The sequence below is a fragment of the Chrysemys picta genome, chromosome 6, assembly GCF_011386835.1.
Source record: "Chrysemys picta bellii isolate R12L10 chromosome 6, ASM1138683v2, whole genome shotgun sequence".
Taxonomy (NCBI): domain Eukaryota; kingdom Metazoa; phylum Chordata; order Testudines; family Emydidae; genus Chrysemys; species Chrysemys picta.
Genome location: NC_088796.1, coordinates 70,287,719 through 70,309,847, shown reverse-complemented (window position 1 = coordinate 70,309,847; position 22,129 = coordinate 70,287,719). Strand labels below are relative to the sequence as shown.

Below are 22,129 nucleotides of genomic sequence, written 5' to 3'. Positions count from 1 at the left end.
CTCCCCACCCCCTGGCCAGGTCAGAGCTGCAGTGCGGGACAACTGCTGCTCTGGCTGGTGCCATGGAGCAGGCAGCTGCAGTGTTCCCTCGTCTCCTGCTGCTGCAGGGGGGTGAAGCTGCGCCTCAGCTCCAAGCCCCTTTGCTCACGCAACCTGTAAGAACTGCCTGGGTGGGGGGACATGGCTCCATGGCTGGCAGAGCCCTCAAGGAACAGGGACCACAGGGAAACCTTCCCAGCACACAGTCCCTAGCTATCCCCCTCCCTGCACCCTGAGCTATCCCCCTGCCCAGACACAGTCCCTAGCTACATCCTCCCTGCACTCTGAGCTATGTCCCTGCCTGCACACAGCCCCTAGCTATTCCCCTCCCTGCATCCTGAGCTGTTTTCAAAACTTTTTGAGCTGAGCCCCCCACCTTTGAATTATAATTTTTGGTTGTGCCCACCCCCCACAACCCTGACAGACTAGGTGGCCTGCTGAGGTGAGTCAGGGAGTGTAGGTGGCAGTCCCTCCCTGGACCCCGCCGTATGGAGTTAGCTAGGGTTACCATACGTCCTCTTTTTCCCGGACATGTCCGGCTTTTCGGCAGTCAAACCCCCGTCCGGGGGGAACTGCCAAAAAGCCGAACATGTCCGGGAAAATGGCGGCTCTGTTTAAGAGCCGGGCTGCCTGAACGCTACCGGCTTCAGGCAGCCCCGTGCCTCCAGACCCTGCGCTGCCGGAGCCCGGGAGGGGAAGTGCCCGGCTGGGGGCGCAGGGTCTGGAGGCAGGGGGGCTGCCCGAAGCGGTAGCTCTCGGGCAGCCCGGTTCTTAAACAGAGCCTCCAGCGGCTGGGGCTCTGTGTAACTGACACTGTCAGTTACACACAGCCCCGGCGGCTGGAGGCTCCAGCCGCCCCCGCTCTATTTAGGAGCCGGGCTGCCCAAGCGCTACCGGCTTCGGGCAGCCCCGTGCCTCCAGATCCTGCGCCCCCAGCCGGGCATTTCCCCTCCCGGGCTCCGGCGGCGCAGGGTCTCCAGGCACGGGGCTGCCCGAAGCCGGTAGCTCTCGGGCAGCCCGGCTCTTAAATAGAGCGGGGGCGGCTGGAGCCTCCAGCCGCCGGGGCTGTGTGTAACTGACACAGTGTCAGTTACACAGAGCCAGCCCCAGCCGCTGGAGGCTCTGTTTAAGAGCCGGGCTGCCCCAGAGCTACCGGCTTCGGGCAGCCCCGTGCCTGGAGACCCTGCGCCGCCGGAGCCCGGGACGGGAAGTGCCCGGCTGGGGGCGCAGGATCTGGAGGCACGGGGGCTGCCCGAAGCCGGTAGCGCTTGGGCAGCCCGGCTCTTAAACAGAGCGGGGGCGGCTGGAGCCTCCAGCCCCTGGGGCTGTGTGTAACTGACCCAGTGTCAGTTACACAGAGCCCCAGCCGCTGGAGGCTCTGTTTAAGAACCGGGCTGCCCGAGAGCTACCGGCTTCGGGCAGCCCCCTTGCCTCCGGACCCTGCGCCCCCAGCCGGGCACTTCCCCTCCCGGGCTCCGGCGGCGCAGGGTCCGGAGGCACGGGGGCTGCCCGAAGCCGGTAGCGCTGGGGCAGCCCGGCTCTTAGAGCCTAAGAGGAGCAGAGCCTCCAGCTGCGGGGGCTCTGCTCCTCTTCGGCTCTGTGTAACTTATACAGTGTAAGTTACGCAGAGCCGCCGGAGCCCCGGAGGGGAAGTGCCCGGCTGGGGGCGCAGGGTCCGGAGGCATAGGGGCTGCCCAAAGCCCGAGCGCTACCGGCTTCACGGTTTGCTGGGCAGCCTCCAGACCCTGCGCCCCCGGCTGGGCGCTTCCCCTCCCAGGCTCCAGCTGCGCTGGGGAAGCGCCGGCTGGGGGCGCAGGGTCTGGGGGCTGCCCGGCAAACCGTGAAGCTGGTAGCACTGGGGCAGCCCTTTCCCCCTGGCTAGGAGTGGGAGGGAGGAGGGGGCGGAGTTAGGGTGGGGGAAGGGGCGGAGTTGGGGCGGGGCTAGGGGTGGGGAAATGGGCGGGGCCATGGCCCGTGGAGGGTCCTCTTTTTTTATTTATGAGATATGGTAACCCTAAACTGAGTTAGCTCAAGCCCTGCTGGCCCCTGCCCACCCAAAATAGAAGTCAAATTACACCTACACCCTACGTCCGGCCCAGAGCCTCAAGTGCCCTCCTACACCGCTGGACCCTGGAGTTTTTATAGTATGTTGTGGGGGGCCTCAGGAAGAAAAAGGTTGAGAACCCCTGCTCTACACCACCTCCCATTGACTTCAGAAATAGTGGGCATAGTCAAATGAAATGGGCTATTTCTGGAGCACCTGTAAGCGCCAACAAATTTCCAGATGCCAGAAATTCCCTTTGTGGCCATTGGCAGCAGTGTCTCTTATAGTTGACTATTTTAGGGGAGTAGGATGGCATAATATCGGCCTCAACATTTGGGAGCTGCAAATAGCTCCTTTGCACACATCCTTCCTTTACTGTGCCTATTGCTTCTTAGGCACATCTGAGAATCCACCCCAATATGTACATGCTTCATAAATGCATTGTTAGGATATTTTTTTATTGATATAGCACCAAAAACCACAACCAGAGTCCTGCTGTGGTAGACACTATTCACATATGTAATAAAAATATAGTCCGTGTTCCAAACAGCTTATCAGCATGTGACAAGAAGCAACAGGCTGAGAAAAAACAAACCAAGAGGAATACAAAGGAAACACAAGGTGACAATTATGTTTAGCAGTCTTGGTGCACTAACTGCCTAGACACTGGTGGCACAATAAGTTCACAATGCTTTGTAGAAGTAAAGCAATAAGTACTTAGTATTTTTCAATGATTATCTTAACTATAGCCAAATATTCTGACATTTTGTATTATATAAAAAGCTCTACTTTCAACACCTTTGCCAACTAAAATCAATACGGCAAATGTTTTTCTGTAATTTTTTGGTAGCATTTATTAAAGTTGATATGTTCCCAGACAGGAGCCAATTAATAATGATAATGGTTTAACTATAAAGTGGGCATTTCTACTATACAAAAATAGTAGGAGTTACTAAAATTGGTATATAGTTCCCCTAAGATAAATATACAATCATGATTGTATAGTTTATAGTTAGCAATTTGTTGTATTTAAATAAAGCTTTTTTTAATGTAAACAGTTTTTATTTAATGATATAACAAAGCTACAGAGAACATCCTTATACCTTTTCTAACATTTTAGTCCAAGTTAATGCAAAGCAGGGATCAACTTTTCATAAAAATATACTTTTTGGAGTTTACTCAGGTAACTGCTCTCCAGGACTTTGGACAATACACTTTGTTATCTATGATTTCTTTGAAGAATCTAACTCAGTTGCTTCTTTCTGTATTAGGTGACAGGTATTTTTGACTACAAAGTTCCTGGTAACAAAACTACTCTAGACTATAACCCATACTAATATAGTTGACTTTTCCCCTAACAAAAGAGTACAGTATCTTAGCTCCTGAAGCCAATGAGAGGGACCATTGATACAACTTTTATAGCATACAATATTGTTCTGCCTTGGGAACCAGATTCTCAAATGTTTGTTTTGGAATCTATAATTTTAATGACTAGTGCATAATAAAACACACAAAAAAATGCAATATATTAACTTCAAATTTTAAATAAGCACTTCAGTTACAGAAATCACTAGTTGTAACGTATTTGGTCACCGAAAATAAAAATACACTCATCTGTTTGCCTAATACTAATCTAATCTAGGGTTACCATTCGTCTGGATTCCCCCGGACATGTCCGGCTTTTTGAGCTAAAAATAGCGTCCAGGGGGAATTTGTAGATGTCCGGACTTCTCCCCCCCACCCACCATGCAGAGCGCACGCGGCTTACAGGGCAGCCGGCCAGATGGTGCCACTTACATGGGGCTCCGACAGCCAGAGAGAGCCTCTCCCCGCAGCAGACATCACTCCCTCCCTCCCTGCATTCGCAGATTGCCTCCGGCAGTCTGGAGCTGCTGCCCAGCGTGCCGGGACGAACGGCTCAGGCCTGAGCAAGCTCACAGAGACATTAGGCGAAGGCTAACAACAAGGGGGTCAGGGGGTCGGAGAAGGGGCAGGGAGGTTCTAGAGGGGGCAGTCAAGAGACGGGGGGTGGGAGTTCAGGGGGTGGATAAGGTTTTGGGCAGTCAGAGTACAGGTAGGGGGTAGGGTCTTGGGGGACAGTTGGGGGGGTGTCTTAGGAGGGGGCAGTCAGGGGACAAGGAGCGGGGGGCGGGGGTGTTTGGGAGTTCTGGGGGGGCTGTCAGGGGGCAGGAGTGGGGAGAGGGATTGGAACAGTCAGGGGACAGGGAGCAGAGGGGTTTAGATGGGTCGGGAGTTCTGGGGGGGGCTCTCAGGGGGTGGAGAGTGGTTGGATGGAGCGTGGGAGTCCCAGGGGTCTGTCTGGGGGGTGGGGGTGTGGATAAGGGTTGGGGCAGTCAGGGTACAGGTAGGGAGTAGGGTTCTAGGGGGCCAGTTAGGATGGGAGGAGGGTCTCAGGAGGGGGCAGTCAGGGGACAAGAGGCAGGGAGGCTTAGGTAGGGGGTGGAGTCCTGGGGGGCAGTTAGGGGCAGGGGTCCCAGGAGGGGGAAGTCAGGGGACAAGGAGAAGGGGGAGGGTTGGGGGTTCTGAGGGGGGGAAGTGGGAGGGACAGGGCTAGGGCAGGATGGGGGCGGGGCTAGGGCAGGGCTCCTCCCTTCTCTTTTTTGCTTGCTGAAATATGGTAACCCTAATCTAATCCATATTAGTAGAACTTTTAGAACAGCAACCATTATGTGAATTTAAAAATAAACAGAATTCTCCCTTCCACATCGCCAGTAGATTTTACTACTACCAAATCTAAAGGTCATGCTTTAAAAAGTAGATTTTCCTTTCTCATTGCCCTACCGAAACCTTCCACTGTATGTCAACAAAAATATTCTCTCTACAGTCTTAAGAGTAAAAAGGGGGCATCACAAACACTGCATGTGTCTCAAAAGTGCCATGAGTTGCATTAGTTTCTCCACCTTTGGGGCTCAGACTTTTATCCATTTAAAGGACCCCACTGCATAAGAGTGAACGGGCTTCCACTGAATATACTGCCATCCAGCATGGGAAGTATCTCTAACAAGCTTCCAAAGAAATGTCTGCTGCCTTAGGAGAAAAAAAATTCCTTTAGACTCCACTGTAACTTCCCCTATTTGGAAGTAGGGCGGGGGGAGAATGGGATCTGTGTTGGAGTTTCTTCTAGCCATGGTCCATCACAAAAGGAAGCTGCCTCAAACTCCCATTACCAACAAGAAGGCCCATTAGTAGGGCCTCAAACACAAGAGGCATCTCTTCTTGGGGACCGGTCCTCTTGGTAGTCTTACCTGTGAGAAGGTTCTGCTAGCAGTGTACCAAAGTTTTATTGCTTAGATTAAGTTTTTGTCATGGGTATTTTTAGTTAAAGTCACAGACAGGTTGTAGGCAAAAATTCACGAAGCCCACAACCTGTCCTTGACTTTTACTAAGAATACCCAGTGGGGGCTGACTGCTGGCTGCTGCTCTAGTCCCGCAACACTCCTCCTGTGGCATTGACCCAGCCCTGGGGACCACTGCTCCTGCTCTGCTGGCTCCAGCAGCTGCTGACCCGGTGGCTGGTGCTCCTGGGTGGGGGCTGACAACCTGCTGCTGAGGCAGGATGAAGCTGAAGATGTCACGGAGGTCCGTTGAAGTCACGGAATCCATGACCTCTGTGACAGAATCAGATCCTTACTTATTTCATTTGCAGAACAATAAGCCCCCTTAAAGTCATCCCATTGCTGGGTGTTCTGAAGCAAGCAAAGAGTTTGTTTACATTAGAAAAAGTATTCAAGATTAGATCAGGGTTAGTTACAAGATCATAGCAAACCCCAACCAAGGCTCAACCACTTTTCTTATTCTAGCTGTAACACAAGAGAGATCAGGACTGAAGGAAGTGGAGATGTGGATGCATGCCCCTCAGTAATTTGTAGGGATACAAGAAGATGCAGCAGGGGTTGTAGCGAATGGGAAAGGGAACAAAGGTCAGCACTCTACCAGTGAGCATAAGGGAAGCATCAGCTTTCACCAACTATTCCTCTTTTAATTAAAAAATGTTTTATTGGTTGAAGTAAAGCATAAAGGAATAACCACAATCAAATAAGACGACAAAGGTAACAAAGTCATATTCACTCACACTGGACAATAATTTATATTTATTCACTATTTAGGTTGTAAGTAAAGATATTGTCCAATGTATAACATATGTAAATTGGCTTGATTCTGAATTATATAAACGTAAGATAAATATTCACAAATAAAGTTATGCTAAATAAAGTATTCATACTTAAGTTTTGACAAATGCATTAATTTTTAAAGATTGCTACTTTATACCTTTCCTGTCCTTTACAAAAGCCATAAAAAAGTTTAAGAACTTTACAAAATTAAGATCTTTCTCTACCAATAGTTGCATGGTCAAAATACTATTATTGGCTCTTTATTTTCATTATGTAATTAAAGCAACCCTCTGTTCCAATTGCATCCTGCCTGTTAATGTTATGCCCCTTATTTATATCTGATATGAGACAACATATCCATTACATTGGATAAATGTAAAGTAATGCACATTGGAAAAAATAAACCCCAACAATGCATACAATATGTTGGGGGCTAATTTAGCTACAACTAATCAGGAAAGAGATCTTGTAGTCATCGTGGATAGTTCTCTGAAGACATCCATGCAGTGTGCAGCAGCAGTCAAAAAAGCAAACAGGAGGTTAGGAATCATTAAGAAAGGGATAGAGAATAAGACGGAGAATATCTTATTGCCCTTACAGAAATCCATCGTACGCCCACATCTTGAATACTGCGTACAGATGTGGTCTCCTCATCTCAAAAAAGATATACTGGCATTAGAAAAGGTTCAGAGAAGGGCAACTAAAATGATTAGGGGTTTGGAACGGGTCCCATATGAGGAGAGATTAAAGAGGCTGGGACTTTTCAGCCTGGAAAAGAGGAGACTAAGCGGGGACATGATAGAAGTATATAAAATCATGAATGGTGTGAAGAAAGTGAATAAGGAAAAGTTATTTACTTGTTCCCATAATAAGAAGAACTAGGGACCACCAAATGAAATTAATGGGCAGCAGGTTTAACACAAATAAAAGGAAGTAGTTCTTCACACAGCGCACAGTCAACCAGTGGAACTCCTTGCCTGAGGAGATTGTGAAGGCTAGGACTATAACAGGGTTTAAAAGAGAACTAGATAAATTCATGGAGGTTAAGTCCATTAATGGCTATTAGCCAGGATGGGTAAGGAATGGTGTCCCTAGCCTCTGTTTGTCAAAAGGTGGAGATGGATGGCAGGAAAGAGTTCAGTTGATTATTACGTGTTAGGTTCACTCCGTCTGGAGCACCTGGCATTGGCCACTGTTGGTAGATAGGATACTGGGCTGGATGGACCTTTGGTCCGTCCCAGTATGGCCATTCTTATGTTACATTAATAATTAAATTAAATTACTTTATCTCAAAGAGGAAAACAAAACAATGCATTTAATAAATTATTTTTTTCTAAAACTTGCATTAAAACTGTCTTAATGCTAAAATTTAAAGACAGCTCAAAGTTAATATGCTGGAATGCATCTCAACAGTGTTCAGAAACAGAGCAAGAAATGAACTGGATAACTTACTTGGCGTCCCTCCCACTCCCTATTCACCTGACCTCTCCAATCCCTCACTTCCCCATCCATCCCCATTAACCCCCCTCACTACACTCCAACCTCCCTCCATTTCCACCTATCCTTCCCAGCAACCACTGCATGTATAATTTATTGTCTTTTCAAAAATAGTTTCGGTGACTTCTGAATATTCTGCTGTACTCAGATTACATTTCCCCAAAATAAAAATGCTCCATATTGGAGCAACATGCCGCCTTTTTTTTTATTATTATTATTTCAAAATTCTGCTCTGGGTTAGTTTTGAACTCTCAGTGATTATGGGGAATACAGATTCATTGGCTAGAACATTTTCTTGGAGCCACACAGGTCCAATGAATCTTAGGTGCCTTACAAAACTGGGCTTTCCAGCTCTCTGCATATGTGCAGTATAATCCATTAGGTGGCTCAAGCCTTAACAATGCTTGCTGGAACACCTAACTGGAGAAGCAAACTACATGTAATTCAATTTCCCCCAAAAGGTTAATAGATGTCATGCACTTTGTTGGGGTAACCCTCAACCATTGGAGAACCTGGTACAATCTGAGCCCTGGTTTATATCTATCTGTGTCCAAAAATTGGTTACCAGAATAAGTGAACCTGTTTTTTTCTGGGAACTGTATTTCAGGAACCTTTGTTCAAATAGCCCCAAATTTAGTTCACTGACCCAAACCATGTACTCCTCTGAGTTACACAATTTCAGGACAATCCGATTAGTCAAAGATTTTAGAGCATTTTGAACAGTAGCACTATAAATAGAAAGCTGGTCTTAATCTTAACTATATTTGTCGAACTAGGAAGTACAGTCCTGCTAGGAAGTACAGTCGTGAAAAAAAGGCAGTAATCATTAATACACACCAGAATAAGAGAGAATATCAAAAACCAGAAGATGGTTCTAAAAACAGTTTTGAACTTGTTTTTATTTTCTTAATGAAAACTTTCTGGAAAGTAATTAGACTTGATCGATACATGTCTTTAAAGATATTGTAAGAGGATTTTTGTCGGAATCTAAAACTACATAAGACCCCCTAAGCATCTAATAACCCCTAAAATGTTTATACAGAAATATTCCAAAACAAAAAGGTTACATCAAAAGCTTTTATGTACTCAGGAACACTTTTGATACCTTCATATTAGATGCCTCAGTTTCCAGTTTTGTAAGATGATTTGAGTTGTCCTCTAGTTCTTGTCGAAGGTTTGAGTTCTCCATCTTTAGCGCCTCAACTTGCTTTAACAACTGATCATATGAAGCTGCAGCCATCCTGGGCTACCCCTGAACCCAAAAAACAATAGAATATTTTTAGTGTTTCAGAAAAAAAGCATTGTGAACTTTGAGGCAATGCTACCTCTCTTCCTCAGTTTCTAAAGTTTAATATGAACATTTATAAAATTACTAAATTTATAATCAGTATGACAAATTCAAGGAAGAACGAAAGACTTACAAGTTGTTAGAAGTTTTATATTTGCTAAACTTAAAAATATATAAATAAATTCATCAGGAAATATGTATTTAGATATATGATGCAATATCCATTACTATGGCTGCTGTACAAGAAGTTAAACGCAAACAAGAAGGAGAGAAATAGTATGGGAGAATGTCTGTGTCTTAGTTTTGTGAGGACAAAAAGTAAAGTAAGTGAGGGGAAAAATGCTCTAGGTTTTAGGGAGACTTAATGACATCAGGGAAGGCTGCACATTACATACGAGGAGTTGACAAGTAATTGGCAATTTGGCAATTACCTAGATATTTATATCATGCTCATCGCTGTGTAACGTAAGCAACAAGAGGAAAGATAGGTAAAGATGTGGCCATGGTGGCATGAAAGCCATTAAGATAATATTCTTTGCTCTTTGTATATGACCTGAGTAAAGACTTATTAACAGCTCTTTTTTAGAATAATCAATAAGCATTTATAAACCGTTCCTGAAAGACGACCACCTACAAATCCTATGAAGCCACTGGGATTTGTGGGTGACCAGCACCTCTCAAGATCAGGCTTAGACAGTTATGGAGACTGTGGGGCAAAGGATAACAGACAAACATTCAAGAGACTTCAAAACAAAACATCTTCAAACAGTAGCAAATGTAGCAGCAATCCCAACAGAGAGATTATGCAACTGCAGCAGACTGTACTTCTAGAGACCGGCAATATAATTCCAATGCTATGTGTGATCTGATTGCATAGCAGCAAAAATAGCTGATTATTCTTACAATTAAACTATCACACATAGAAAATAGGGAGGGGGAGAGCAGGAAAGTTAAGAAATGACAAAATAAAGGGTTGATTACATTATTAGTAACACTTATCAACAAAAGCTGTAATTGAAAAATTACAAATTAACAATACCACTAGCAAATCTACATGGATTCGTCAGTAATCTTCATTTGTGGGAAAGTAATGATATTTGCGATTCCAGCCCAAGATAGCACCACTGCCATTCACCTATCCAAATGCACGTTTTTCTGCCATTTTGTAATAATTATATTGCAAAACCTCAAGCAAATTGTGTCCTATGATGACTTTAATAGTTAACACACGGTAAGAATTGTGTAACAAACATTCAGTAGTATGAAGTAATGTAAATAGGTTGGTCAAGTTTGATATTTTCACAATGAGAATTAATCTCTTAATCATCTGCCATTCAGCAGAGAAACAGCAGGCTTAACATTTCATATATGTACACATCTTATCACTTTGCCAACCTTACAGAAAGAATTTCCTATGTGAATATGGCATAAGAGATTAAACCTACAACTCAAAAGAGAAATATAGAAGGCTTAGAAGTTGGTATATTCATCTTCTAGTCATGACTGTGCTACTTTGGGAATTTCCTTAAATCTTAAATTTCAGTTTTAAAATCTTGTCTTGAATACACTGCATACAGGTACAGTCTGCAAACTATTCAGTACCTTCAGAACTGTACTCAATACCACCTCAAAAACTAATTTGCTGTAATTTTCCAGTATACACTTTGAAAAGTCTCCCTAAGCGATCTAAGTTTAGCTCACTTGACAAAAAGAAAGCCCACACTGATTATCAGAGGAATAGGAATCAAAGTACATAGATGCTATCTGATAAACCTTTTTTCCCTCTGATTTTAGGAAGCAAACTTTCACATCCTAATCATCTCACCTCATTGAAGAAGCTGAGCTAAGGAGGGGATGAATCATTTCAGGAATTTACTGCAGTGAGAGGGTGCAAGAGTGTCCCGGAAAAATCCCAACTACTAAATTTCTTCCATGATGTGGTCACATTAGGCATGAGGCTCCATTTTGGAGAAATTAAGGCACTCTAAAATCATTAGTTCTACTTAATGGATTCTGTGTTGATAAAAAGTTAATTCTACCTAAAAAGCAGAGTGCTGGTAAATAGATTGCTTGATCATCATATGTGATGTTACGTGAACATATAAATATTTATATATAACTGTGCACACACTCTCCCGTTTTACATTCTTTGTTTTACACATTCATTCATTTGTTAACTACCTGCCTACATAAGAAATAAAACTAATAACTGCAGTATTTCAAAATATATTACAGTGAGCAATCCTGCACTGGACTAGATCTATGGGCTTTTCTATCTCTAATTTCTACAAACAGTATTTTATCAGTCCTTAAGGCTTGTAATGTCAACACCATCTCAGTGTTCATTTCAGGTTATACATTTACACCAGGTGGCAAGTTTAATTGATCATTTGTTGGACCTTTGAAATGTCAGGAAGACAGACACTTCACTTTGCTATCTGTTTATTAAAGAACTGCATTTTAAATTTAATCAACAGGTGGTGGTATTATGAGTATTGAGCATCTGCATCAAATTTTTTATTTATTTATTTTATAAATTAGGTTGGTCAGTGGTTGGAGGGAGAGGGAGAATAATGAATATGAAATCAAAGGTCAGACTCCATCAGTCTTGCTCATGGTCTTTACTCGAGCATGTAGTCTCCTTGAAGTCATGGGACTAGTCGCATAAGAGAGTTATAAGATCCCTAGAATTCAATGGAGAAAAATGGGAGATGAGAGGATCTGAACAGAGTAGAAGAATGCTAAGTGGATAACCCTGATTAAGAGATTCTTAAATAAAAAATGAGCTCAGTTTGTTTTTTACAGGAGGTTGGGTGTTAAAATCAGTAAAGTTCTAATAATGAAAGGCTTTTAAAAAGGCAATGTACCTTTTCTGATATTTATCACAAAGGAAGAAAAAAAAATAGAAGATTGTTCCATATACCAAAACTCAGTGAAATCTGAAACAGGCTGTAAATCGGGTAGATTAAATGCAACTCAAATTGGTTATATGTTTTAATATAATCAGTCCCAAAACCAGTAAACAATATTAGCCTTTAATGTGTCTTTGGACATTACATACCATGGGGTCACTTTTTCAAATGAAAGGGGGAAAACTTCCACCCCTAAAACACCGTAATAAAAACTGGTTTAATTTTTTTCTTTCAGAAAGTCCCTCAACAGTAGGACTGAATGCTCTCAAATAACCAAGTTAAGAGGGGCATGCAGCACATGGTTAGTTTGAAGCTTGCTTTTCCTCACTCTGCTCTCAGATTAATTAATCTGAGCCAGCAAGCCTCAGAGCTGAATTTAAAAATTGACTTCAGCTGTCCAATTTTGTTTAATTGCCTCAAATTGTTGCTATTAACCAGAAAGCCAATATAAAAATTAAAGAGAGTGGGTTCTCAAAAAAACTGAAGATTCATTGAAAGCTGAGGGTTTTGTGGAAGTGTGTAATTTTCATGGGGAGGGGGGAGAAGAAATGCATTTCGATAAGGTCTAAACATTCTGTTTTGACATTTTGGAACAGAACACTATAATGTAAAATACATTTCTAAATGAAAAATTGACACTTAATTTAAAAAAAATTCAAAAACAGAACAAAACATTTTGACAGACATGAAAACACTTCATAAATATTTCCTTTCACAGGACATTTTGAAAAATGTTGGTTTTGTTCTTTTCTGGAATAATTTTTTAAAGTTGTAGAATTTCCCATAAAACAGAAAATCTGGTTCTCACTCAATTCTACTATTCACATTTTTTCAGTTTTCAAATTTCTCCATTTTAGACACACACTGATATTTATTAGCTTGCTCTTATATTTCTGTAAAATCTCGGAGAAAACCTTGTGTGAAGAAACTCTCATACCAGTCCATATATTGTAGGTATATCCAGGGGAGATATGGAGCCACTAAAATACTGGACATAATAGATATACCCTTTTTCCTCAGCAAGGTGGAAATAATTCCTTAAAACAAACCTAAGAAAAAGAAAAGTCCCTTAGTCTAGAAACTATCATCCCTAATTCAGAATTCATTTATGGAGAAAAAGTGGATAGAACTATAGGGATTTTCCAAGCATTAAATGTAGGATCAAATTTCCAAAAAATGCATCAAGACCAGTCTGTCTTGCAAAACTAAAGTCACCTAAAAGTGAGGGCAGAAATATGGTGAAGGCACAATTCTTCCCTACATGATCACTTCCTGTTCACTAAAAAATAAAATGACATTTATAGAAACCTTATACAGTGACCTATTAAGTGAGAGAGATCCTCTTCTCCTGAGGAGCAGGCTGAGCCAGATGATGCCTGGCCCAACATAGTTTGAATGTCAGGTTTGGCTTCAATTCTTATCATAATTCAAAATACTTTACAAATGAGCATGAATATTAAATAGGGCCCTACCAAATCCACAGCCATGAAAAACTCGTCAAGACTGTGAAATCGGTTTCCTTCCCCTCCCCCGTAAAATCTTGTCTTTTCTGTGCTTTTACCCTATACTATACAGATTTCACAGGGGAGACCAACATTTCTCAAATCGGAGGTCCTGACCCAAGGGGGAAGGGGGGGTCACAAGGTTATTTTAGGGGGTTGCAGTATTGCCACCCTTACTTCTGTGCTGCTTTCAGAGCTGGGCGGCTGCTGCTGAGGGCCCAGCTCTGCAAGCAGCAGCAGAGAAATAAGGGTGGCAATACCATAACATGCCATCCTTACTTCTGTGCTGCTGCTGGCGTCAGCTCTACTTTCAGGTGTCGCTCTCCAGCTGCCCACCTCTGAGGGCAGCGCCACTGCCAGCAGCAGCAAGGGTAGCAGCACTGCAACCCCTCCTACAATAAACCTTTCGACTTCCCCACACACAGCTCCTTTTTGGGTCAGGATCCCTACAATTACACCACCGTGAAGTTTCAGATTTAAATACCTGAAATAATAACATTTACGATTTTTAAAATCCCATGACTGTGAAATTGACCAAAATGGACCGTGAATTTAGTAGGACCCTATAAATAAAGCTTAGATTTATCACAGCAGAAGTGTTAACTAAGATGCATCAACTACATATTAATCCTATGTAAATAACACACATTTGCTTTTACATCATAAAAGAAGTTAGAATATATGTAGATATTTTACATTGACTTTTTATTGTATTCTCCATACAAGAGTTTAAGAAAGGCCAACTGTTAAATACACCACAAAAAGCTGTGTTGTCATTACTGTGTTCTTGAAAGTCTTCATCAGCCTCATTGGGAGAAGCAGGAAGGGTAGAGAAAGAGTGGCACACTGGGAAGGAATATCCTCTGCTTACCATCATGCTATGATTTCTAGGCATTTTAAATTGGCTGCAGAGGAAATGAACTGGATATCAACTTTGTGAGATGACATTTAGGTAAAGGATGTGAGAATCTACTGCTGGCAGGTTAGAATTACTTAATGAGTAATTCATCTGAGTACTTTACAATAAGCAAAATGATTCAGTGCAAGACTGATTGTTTTGTTTTTTAGTAAAGATTATAGGACAATTTATTTAAAAAATTCTAGTGTGCTTTAAAATTCAATGTTAAGGTGTTCCCAGCCAATCCAACCTTTTATGTAAAATGACATTTTCATACAGTCTCCATTTTTGTCTCTTTCAAATCATTCCTAAAAACTCACTCTTTAGCATTTTATACAAAATTGAATGTCCTTATTTCAAATTTTAATACAACACACCCACTAAAAATACATATTCTAACTTGAGGACAATGCATAACTGCTGTAACCTGTGCTTTTCTTCAGTTTTATATCTTGTCTGTAATCTATCATAGAGACCACAATCCTGCAGGTGTTTATATTGTTTTGTTATTGATTATTTGTTAATCAGAAAAAATACACACAAAAATACAGAGTACATGTTTTTACAGAACCGTTTTAAACAAAATTTGCAACATTCTAAAAACTAAGTTTTACATACATCCCAGGCCCTCATTATTTCCAAATTTAGGCATTTAAAAATGTCAAGCACTCTAATAATGTTAAATTGCTATGTGCAGAGCAGAACTACCAGAAGTTACTGGAATATTTCAAATTTTCATGAGCTCTAATTTAGAAAGGGAAGCAACATTAGCAGAACAGCTGTGAGATACTGCATAGGTTTCTCAATTTAGTATAATGTCAAAGAAATGCTTATTGGTTCAGAGATCATTAAAAATATCAAATTGAAATTAAGCAATTTTAGGTAAAGATTTTTATTAAGAAAGCCTAGGTCAACCATAAATAAGAAAATTATTATTGCAGACCATTTAAAACTAAATACATTACAATCCAAATCTATAATCCATAGAGTCCTTCAAGGCACTGGTCTCAGCCTTCGAATACTGAAGAGCTGAAATCACCTAGCATTGGCCACTGTCGGTAGACAGGATACTGGGCTGGATGGACCTTTGGTCTGACCCAGTATGGCCATTCTTATGTTCTTATATGAAATGGAAAAATGTATTTACCACTTTCTCCTCTCTGATCTATATGCAGTTTAGTAGTACTCCTGGATTACTCATTGACATTAAGCTCTCACATAGCAGCACCCATGAGTAATGCTTTCTATCACCTCTGGTTGGCAGGGAAACTATTCCAATCTGGCAGATGATGACCTGGCCTCTCAGTAATACACAGCTTTGTCACCTCCCATCTAACCACAGCAATTCAATATTCCTGGGCATGCAGCCATCAGCCTTTAGGAAATTGCAACTAGTACAGAAAAACAGCAGAGCATCTCTTCAGCAACATAGGCTACAGTGAGCCTATCAAACTTGTCCTACATAGTCTCTACACTGGCTTCCCAGAGAACACAGTCAAGCTCAAGATCTTGATCCCCATTGTCAAGGTGCTCAATGGCCCAAGATACCTAAAAAGCTCATCTAAATCTCAGATGAAACCGTGGTTCACAAAACTGCTCCTCAAGCACAACAGAACTGTATACCACAAAGGTAAAAACTCGTATTGTAAACATCAGAGCCTTCCTGGGGACTGGTCCAGACTTTGGAATGAACTCTCACAGGAACTATCACAGATCTCCCACCTTCCATTCCAGGTGCAAGCTTTTTTGATGTTGACATTGATAATACAATACCTAGCAGTGTGTCCCTATTAAAAATAATTACACTACATCCATCCACTCCACATGGGAGAAATTGTGTGAGAAAGAAAGTACCACATGTGACAGATGTTAGTCGTGTCACTTAATGCACTCTGGGACGCTCCCAGATACTACGGTGATGAGGACAGTATACGACCCAGAATGAAAAGAACAGATAGTAGATAATGTTTTCACCCCTCAGCTCACAGAGAGCCTATCTCCATGCATCTTTTTCACCAATGAACTCCTGTTCCAGCTTCCTCTAGTTGAGTATCTAAGTCTTTTAATCATATTTTCAGTAACATTTTCTCTAATACCATTTCAACCATCTCTTCCTTTACCTCGTGCTCCAGAAATGGGTATTCTCCTTGAACCCAAATTAATCTCCTTCCATCACATCAACAATTTCTGCAAGAACTACTTTAACCTCCATAATATCTATTCACGATGCAGTGGATAGGGCACTGGATTGGGAGTCAGACCTAAAATTTATTGTTGGCTCTGGCGCTGACCTGATGCGTGATCTCAATCATTTCATCTTTCTCTCGGTTTCTCAGTCTGTAAAACAGGTATAATGATACTTATCTCCCTTTGTTAAACACTTTGGGATCTATGGATGAAGCACTAAGCACTACTATTCTCCATCTGCTCACTATTATTCATGCCTTCATTCTCTCCACTTTAGATCAGCAGATTTTCCTCCCAACTCTTCTCTTGCCTTTGCTAGCTACTTTTAGATTCTATTCCCAAGTCATTTTGTAACCACATTATTCCCTTATGCTGTATCTGTGTACAATTAATAAAACAGTACAGGGTGATTTTATATGAAAGATAGTATACAAACTAAACAATGATTAACACCGCATCTCTTTCCATCAAACTGTCTTATTTCCTTAATATTTAGTCATCTCTCTGGAAATTCTCCATTTTACTGCAGAATTCTCCTAGCAACATAAAACCACTACAGTGTTCCTTCTGACAGTCTGCTTCAATGCAGAATGACCACTTTGCATAATTCAGGCAGCTAAACAAAGGTCTTCAAAAGTCAGATTTTTTTTGTCCAGCACTGAACTGAAGATTCTTCAGCAGCACTGCTTTAGATGTATACAGCGTTAGATCTGAATAAGGACTTCTATAATTATCAATGTAGAATAGTAAAAGAATGGTCAAGGAACTCAGAGGGTTTTTTAGATTGAAACCCTAATAGAGAGAAACAAAAATAATTGACTTCTATGAAATCTTATGAGTCTGCATTAGTCAATTCTTTTTTTGTTGGAAATCAAGTAACAAGTTCAATATATTGTAATCTGAATAGGTTCTGCTTAAGCAGGCCACTCATGACAGTCTGGGATATACCCGCAGCTCTGAATTTTGGCTTCATAAAAATATTTCTTTAAACAGCTTTAGTGATTTATCAGCCTAAACAACTACTTTTGTTACCAATGGCTTCACATTTTTGAATGTAACATGTTGAGAATACATAACTCTTGGCCTAGTCAGAATCCAGAGGCAACAAAAAGTTATAGAATGTCAAATTAAAAATCTAAACAACTTGTTTATTCTAAAATATGAAATTTCATATAATGACATTATAGGTGGAGTAGTAATGATACCTATAGTTAAGGTTGGCCAACGCTTTCCATTGTAGCCTTTTGTTTTCAGTTGCTTATAACTTTGATGAACTAACTATTCAGGTTCAAATTTTTCTTATTTGGGTTGAATTTTGAGAAAGTTTGAACTACAACTGTACAGCTATTTCAGAGAACAAGAGTAGTAAAAGATAGTTTTTCTAAATTAAAGAAACTTGTACAGTTCTAAATCCTCTAAGATTTGGAGTAGAAAATATAAATTTGACAGATATTCCTGAACAGGGCCGGCTCTAGGTTTTTTCCGCCCGTAGCAAAAAAACCAAAACAAACAACTCCGAGAGCACAACAGCCAAAGCAAAAACAAAAAACAAAAAAAAACAACCCACACCTCTGAGAGCGCCCGGAATGCTGCCCCTGAAATTGTGCCGCCCCAAGCATGTGCTTGGTTTGCTGGTGCCTAGTGCCAGTCCTGTTCCTGAGGTCACAGCAGTGCCTTTCACTGTCCCCCAGAAAATCTGACCAGATTGTAAAGCACAACAACTTGTTAAAGGCTCTTTTAATTTTAATTTCAAATGCACAGCCCATTCTCCTAGGCTATGTTAAGCTTTCTGTTTCCTCTATATATGATAAGTATGAGCTAGATTTCCAGAAGAGACATAGGCAAAACAGATCAAGCCACCTTCTCTTCCTCTGCCATCCATCAAAACACTCTACAGTCATAGAATATCAGGGTTGGAAGGGACCTCAGGAGGTCATCTAGTCCAACTCCCTGCTCAAAGCAGGACCAATCCCCAACTAAATCATCCCAGCCAGGGCTTTGTCAAGCCTGACCTTAAAAACCTCTAAGGAAGGAGATACCACTATCACCCTAGGTAATCCATTCCAGTGCTTCACCATCCTCCTAGTGAAAAAGTTTTTCCTAATATCCAACCTAAACCTCCCCCACTGCAACTTGAGACCATTACTCCTTGTTCGGTCATCTGCTACCACTGAGAACAGTCTAGATCCATCCTCTTTGGAACCCCCTTTCAGGTAGTTGAAAGCAGCTATCAAATCCCCCCTCATTTCTCTCTTCTGCAGACTAAATAATCCCAGTTCCCTCAGCCTCGCCTCATAAATCATGTGCTCCAGCCCCCTAATCATTTACAGTCCAAGGGAAGGATCACTGGATTAGGAGTCAGAAGACTACCCATCTAGTTCTAGTCTCACCTCTTTCACAGATTAGCATTATCGAAGAGGCAAGCAAGTAATTCCTTAATCTCACATATGAAATAACGGATGATTTCAAGTGTTGTACAAGGTAACTTTTGGCAGAACCAGGATTTGAACTCAGGCCTCTAGTATGGTGGACCCAAGCCTCAATCACTTAGCTACATTGCCTCCCATACTGGATATGCCAAAATCATGCGGCTTCGCTAAGATGTCTGTAAAATGGGACTAGTACTCCATGCCTAGTAGAAGAAATGGGATCTGATAAAGTGTCAGGTAATGGAATTGCTTTGTTTTTTCTGTTTTCTTTTATTAAAAACTATTACAATACAAACTAAAGCCTCTTTAAATGTCATATGAATTGAAAGAAAGTAATTACATGATCCCATGCAACTTCTTGCATGGTATATGTACAATATAGGAGAAGAGCGATACAATATAATATATACAATATTGTATATAGGTACACAAGCACAGAGTATGGTCGAATCTACCTTAAAAGGGAGTTAAAATCTGTAACTATTTTTCACACGAATGAAGAATATGGTAAGGGGGATCAGTGCTATCTCTATTTAGGACCACGTATTTTAAAAAAATAATCTATTAGACTAGCTTCCTAGAAGTTTAAAAAGTAAGTATTGTCCCTATTTGGTCCTTTTCTCTTTAGCACATAACCATTCTTTACATTTTTTCCAATGGTGCAAAAAGAATACAACTGATTTTGTTTAGTGTGTTCATTGGACAGCCCTGAGAATAGTATTTCTTCAATTAAGACAATTAGGAAAAATATTTTACATCAACAATGCTACTACTACAGAAAGTCTTCAAAAAGCAGTAAGATTTGAACATTTACTAAAACAGAAATTTGTATAACACATCCTTTTAACTATTTTAAAGTTTATACTAAGTAACTGGTTTGATGGTATGCATTACTAATAAGTACAAGCACTAAACTTTATCTTTGAAAAAATATTGTTCTCAAATGTAGAGCTTGTAAAAAGTCCCTTACTGTAAATAAAACTAAGATGTCAGGTTTCCTTCATGATCAAATTACCACATGGGAGAGAAAAGTGCGTTTCTTTATATCATATTGCCAACATGCACCAGTCCTGACCTGGAGGGACCACCTCTAGAGGCAAGAGGATTATTCAGTTTTCAAAGTCCAGGAAAACTCAAGGCTTTTAAAAGTGACACATAGAATCTCACATTTTTCCCCAGTTACCATGTGAGAAAAATTCTAGGTAACGTCTGGGGTGATCAATGCTCATAAGAAGATGAGATTTTATTTATAATATAATCTGTCTGCTCCAAATCTTATCTCTTAATTGTGTAATTTGGTAGAAAATCTCTTTAAAAATAAAAATGAATAAAGTCCTGCTTAACATCTCAGTGTATTGATAATCTACAAGTTTCTATTTTCTGATACAATAGCAAATGAGAATTAGGAATCAAAATTCAAATTTATTTGTTTCCCTAGGCAGGTACATTTGTAGGCCATTTTTTTTTGTGAACACACACCACAGGGTATTTTTCCTCATTCACTCACTCCTGTCTTCTTTATGTAGCTTATGTCATGTCTTAACCATTTCCATGCAAATGACTCTCCTGTGTCTTCCTTTCCTTTTCTTTGCACACCACAAGCTAGTTTCACTCTGCGAATGTGTGTTGCACAACAGATCAGACCTCATGTTGGAGAGTTATGTAAGCAGTGAGAGATGGCACAGAAGGAACAGAAAAGGTAAAGACACAAATAGGATTTGGAATAATATCACGAGTTGTAAATTAATTTTTAAAAATTCTTTCTATGAAAGAAAAAAGGCCAACAGGAGGAACGAACAAACACAAGAGACCAAAAGGAAGAGAGATTGCTACTACGTAAATATTTGCATCATGGTAGTGACAAAAGATATGCACCACTGTAGAAGGGTCTTAAGGATTTGAAGAAAGAGAACATGGCTAATTTAATTATTGTTTTTGTAGGTGTTTTGTAAGTAAGCAGTGTATGGAGGAAGGCACAAAGTTGCATCTCAGAGATGTAAAGCAGCAAGTAGATGAGGGCACCAGTTCAGAAAGTTAGACTGGGGAGCAACTTGATAAGATACAATAGCAAATAGAGGGGGCCAGGAACGCAAGAAAACAAGGCAAGAAAACACATTTTGAATTTGATGTGGTGGGAAAAGGGGGGGGGCCAATGGAGGGATTCAATTATCAGAACGATGCACTAAGATGACGACTTTGGCAGCTTGGCAGCAGGAGGGCTGCGATGCAGGTATCAAGGAAACTAAAGAGGCAGTGGTTGTAATACTAAACACAGGATAGAATAGGACTGATGAAAGAGTTTCAGATGAGTGTACTGAGAGACTAGGTTGGAATTTAGTGATATGGAGGAAGCAGCAGCAGCAAGACAGGGATACTGCCTAGATTTATGGGACAATATAGCAAGATGTAAAAATGGACACCCAGATTGTGAATTTAAATGACAGCGAGGAGAGTGACGTAGTCAACAGCGACAGAAAAATGAGACAGTCGGGAGGGCTTGGGGAAAAAAAAATTCAGTTTTGTCTCACCATAAGTGTAACGTAGACAACAGGAGAGATCAAAAACATGGCCTGAGATGCAGGATTTGAGAGAGATAGCCAGGCAAAAGTAGAGAGGTAGATTTTAGAGTCATCTGCATAAAGGTACTAGTTGAAACCATGCAAGTGAATGAGACCATTAACAGGAAGGGTTGAGAGAGAAAAGGAGGACATCTAGGATAGAGCACTATGGGATTGCCCACAGAAAGTAAAACTTGACAATGAAGGAATATTCAAAGAGGTAAGAGATCTAAAAGGTCAGTTATGAAAGCCAAGGAAGGACAAGATAGCAAGAAGGATCAACAGTTTCAAAAGCAACAAAATGGTAAAGAAGGGGGACAATGAAGTCTGGGTTCTTATATCTGGCTAGTAAGAACTCAGAGACCTACATGCAAGCAATTTCACTAGAACAGAAAGTGTAGAAGCCAGATTAGATGAGATGAGAACCATGATGAAGTAGGAGAAACTTGAGGCAGCTTTTACAAAAAGTACATCTGATGAGCCTAAAGATGAAGGAAGGAGATAAGTCAGTATTTGAAAAAGCAGGGAACTGCACAACAGTTTATTGAGAATGGAAGGACTATGGTATGCTTGTATTGTCATTGGTGCTGGCTAAAGAAGAATGAAAAAAACTCATATGGGAAGTAAGGAAGAGAATAAGGG

At 41.2% G+C, this 22,129-nt stretch overlaps 1 protein-coding gene across 10 annotated transcripts in view; it reads right to left on the bottom strand.

Annotated features, from left to right (window-relative positions):
* The window catches only part of APC (APC regulator of WNT signaling pathway), a 193,897-nt gene that overhangs the window by 145,782 nt on the left and 25,986 nt on the right, over positions 1–22,129 (bottom strand). For 9 of the 10 annotated variants that reach the window (XM_065550310.1, XM_008169993.4, XM_042840454.2 and 6 more), the window contains exon 2: positions 8,819–8,965. The exons of the other annotated variant lie outside the window; for it this stretch is intronic. In XM_065550310.1, the coding sequence (XP_065406382.1) occupies positions 8,819–8,953 (135 nt within the window). In that variant the 5' untranslated portion in view covers positions 8,954–8,965. The remainder of the gene's footprint in view (positions 1–8,818; positions 8,966–22,129) is intronic. 10 annotated transcript variants of the gene reach the window in all.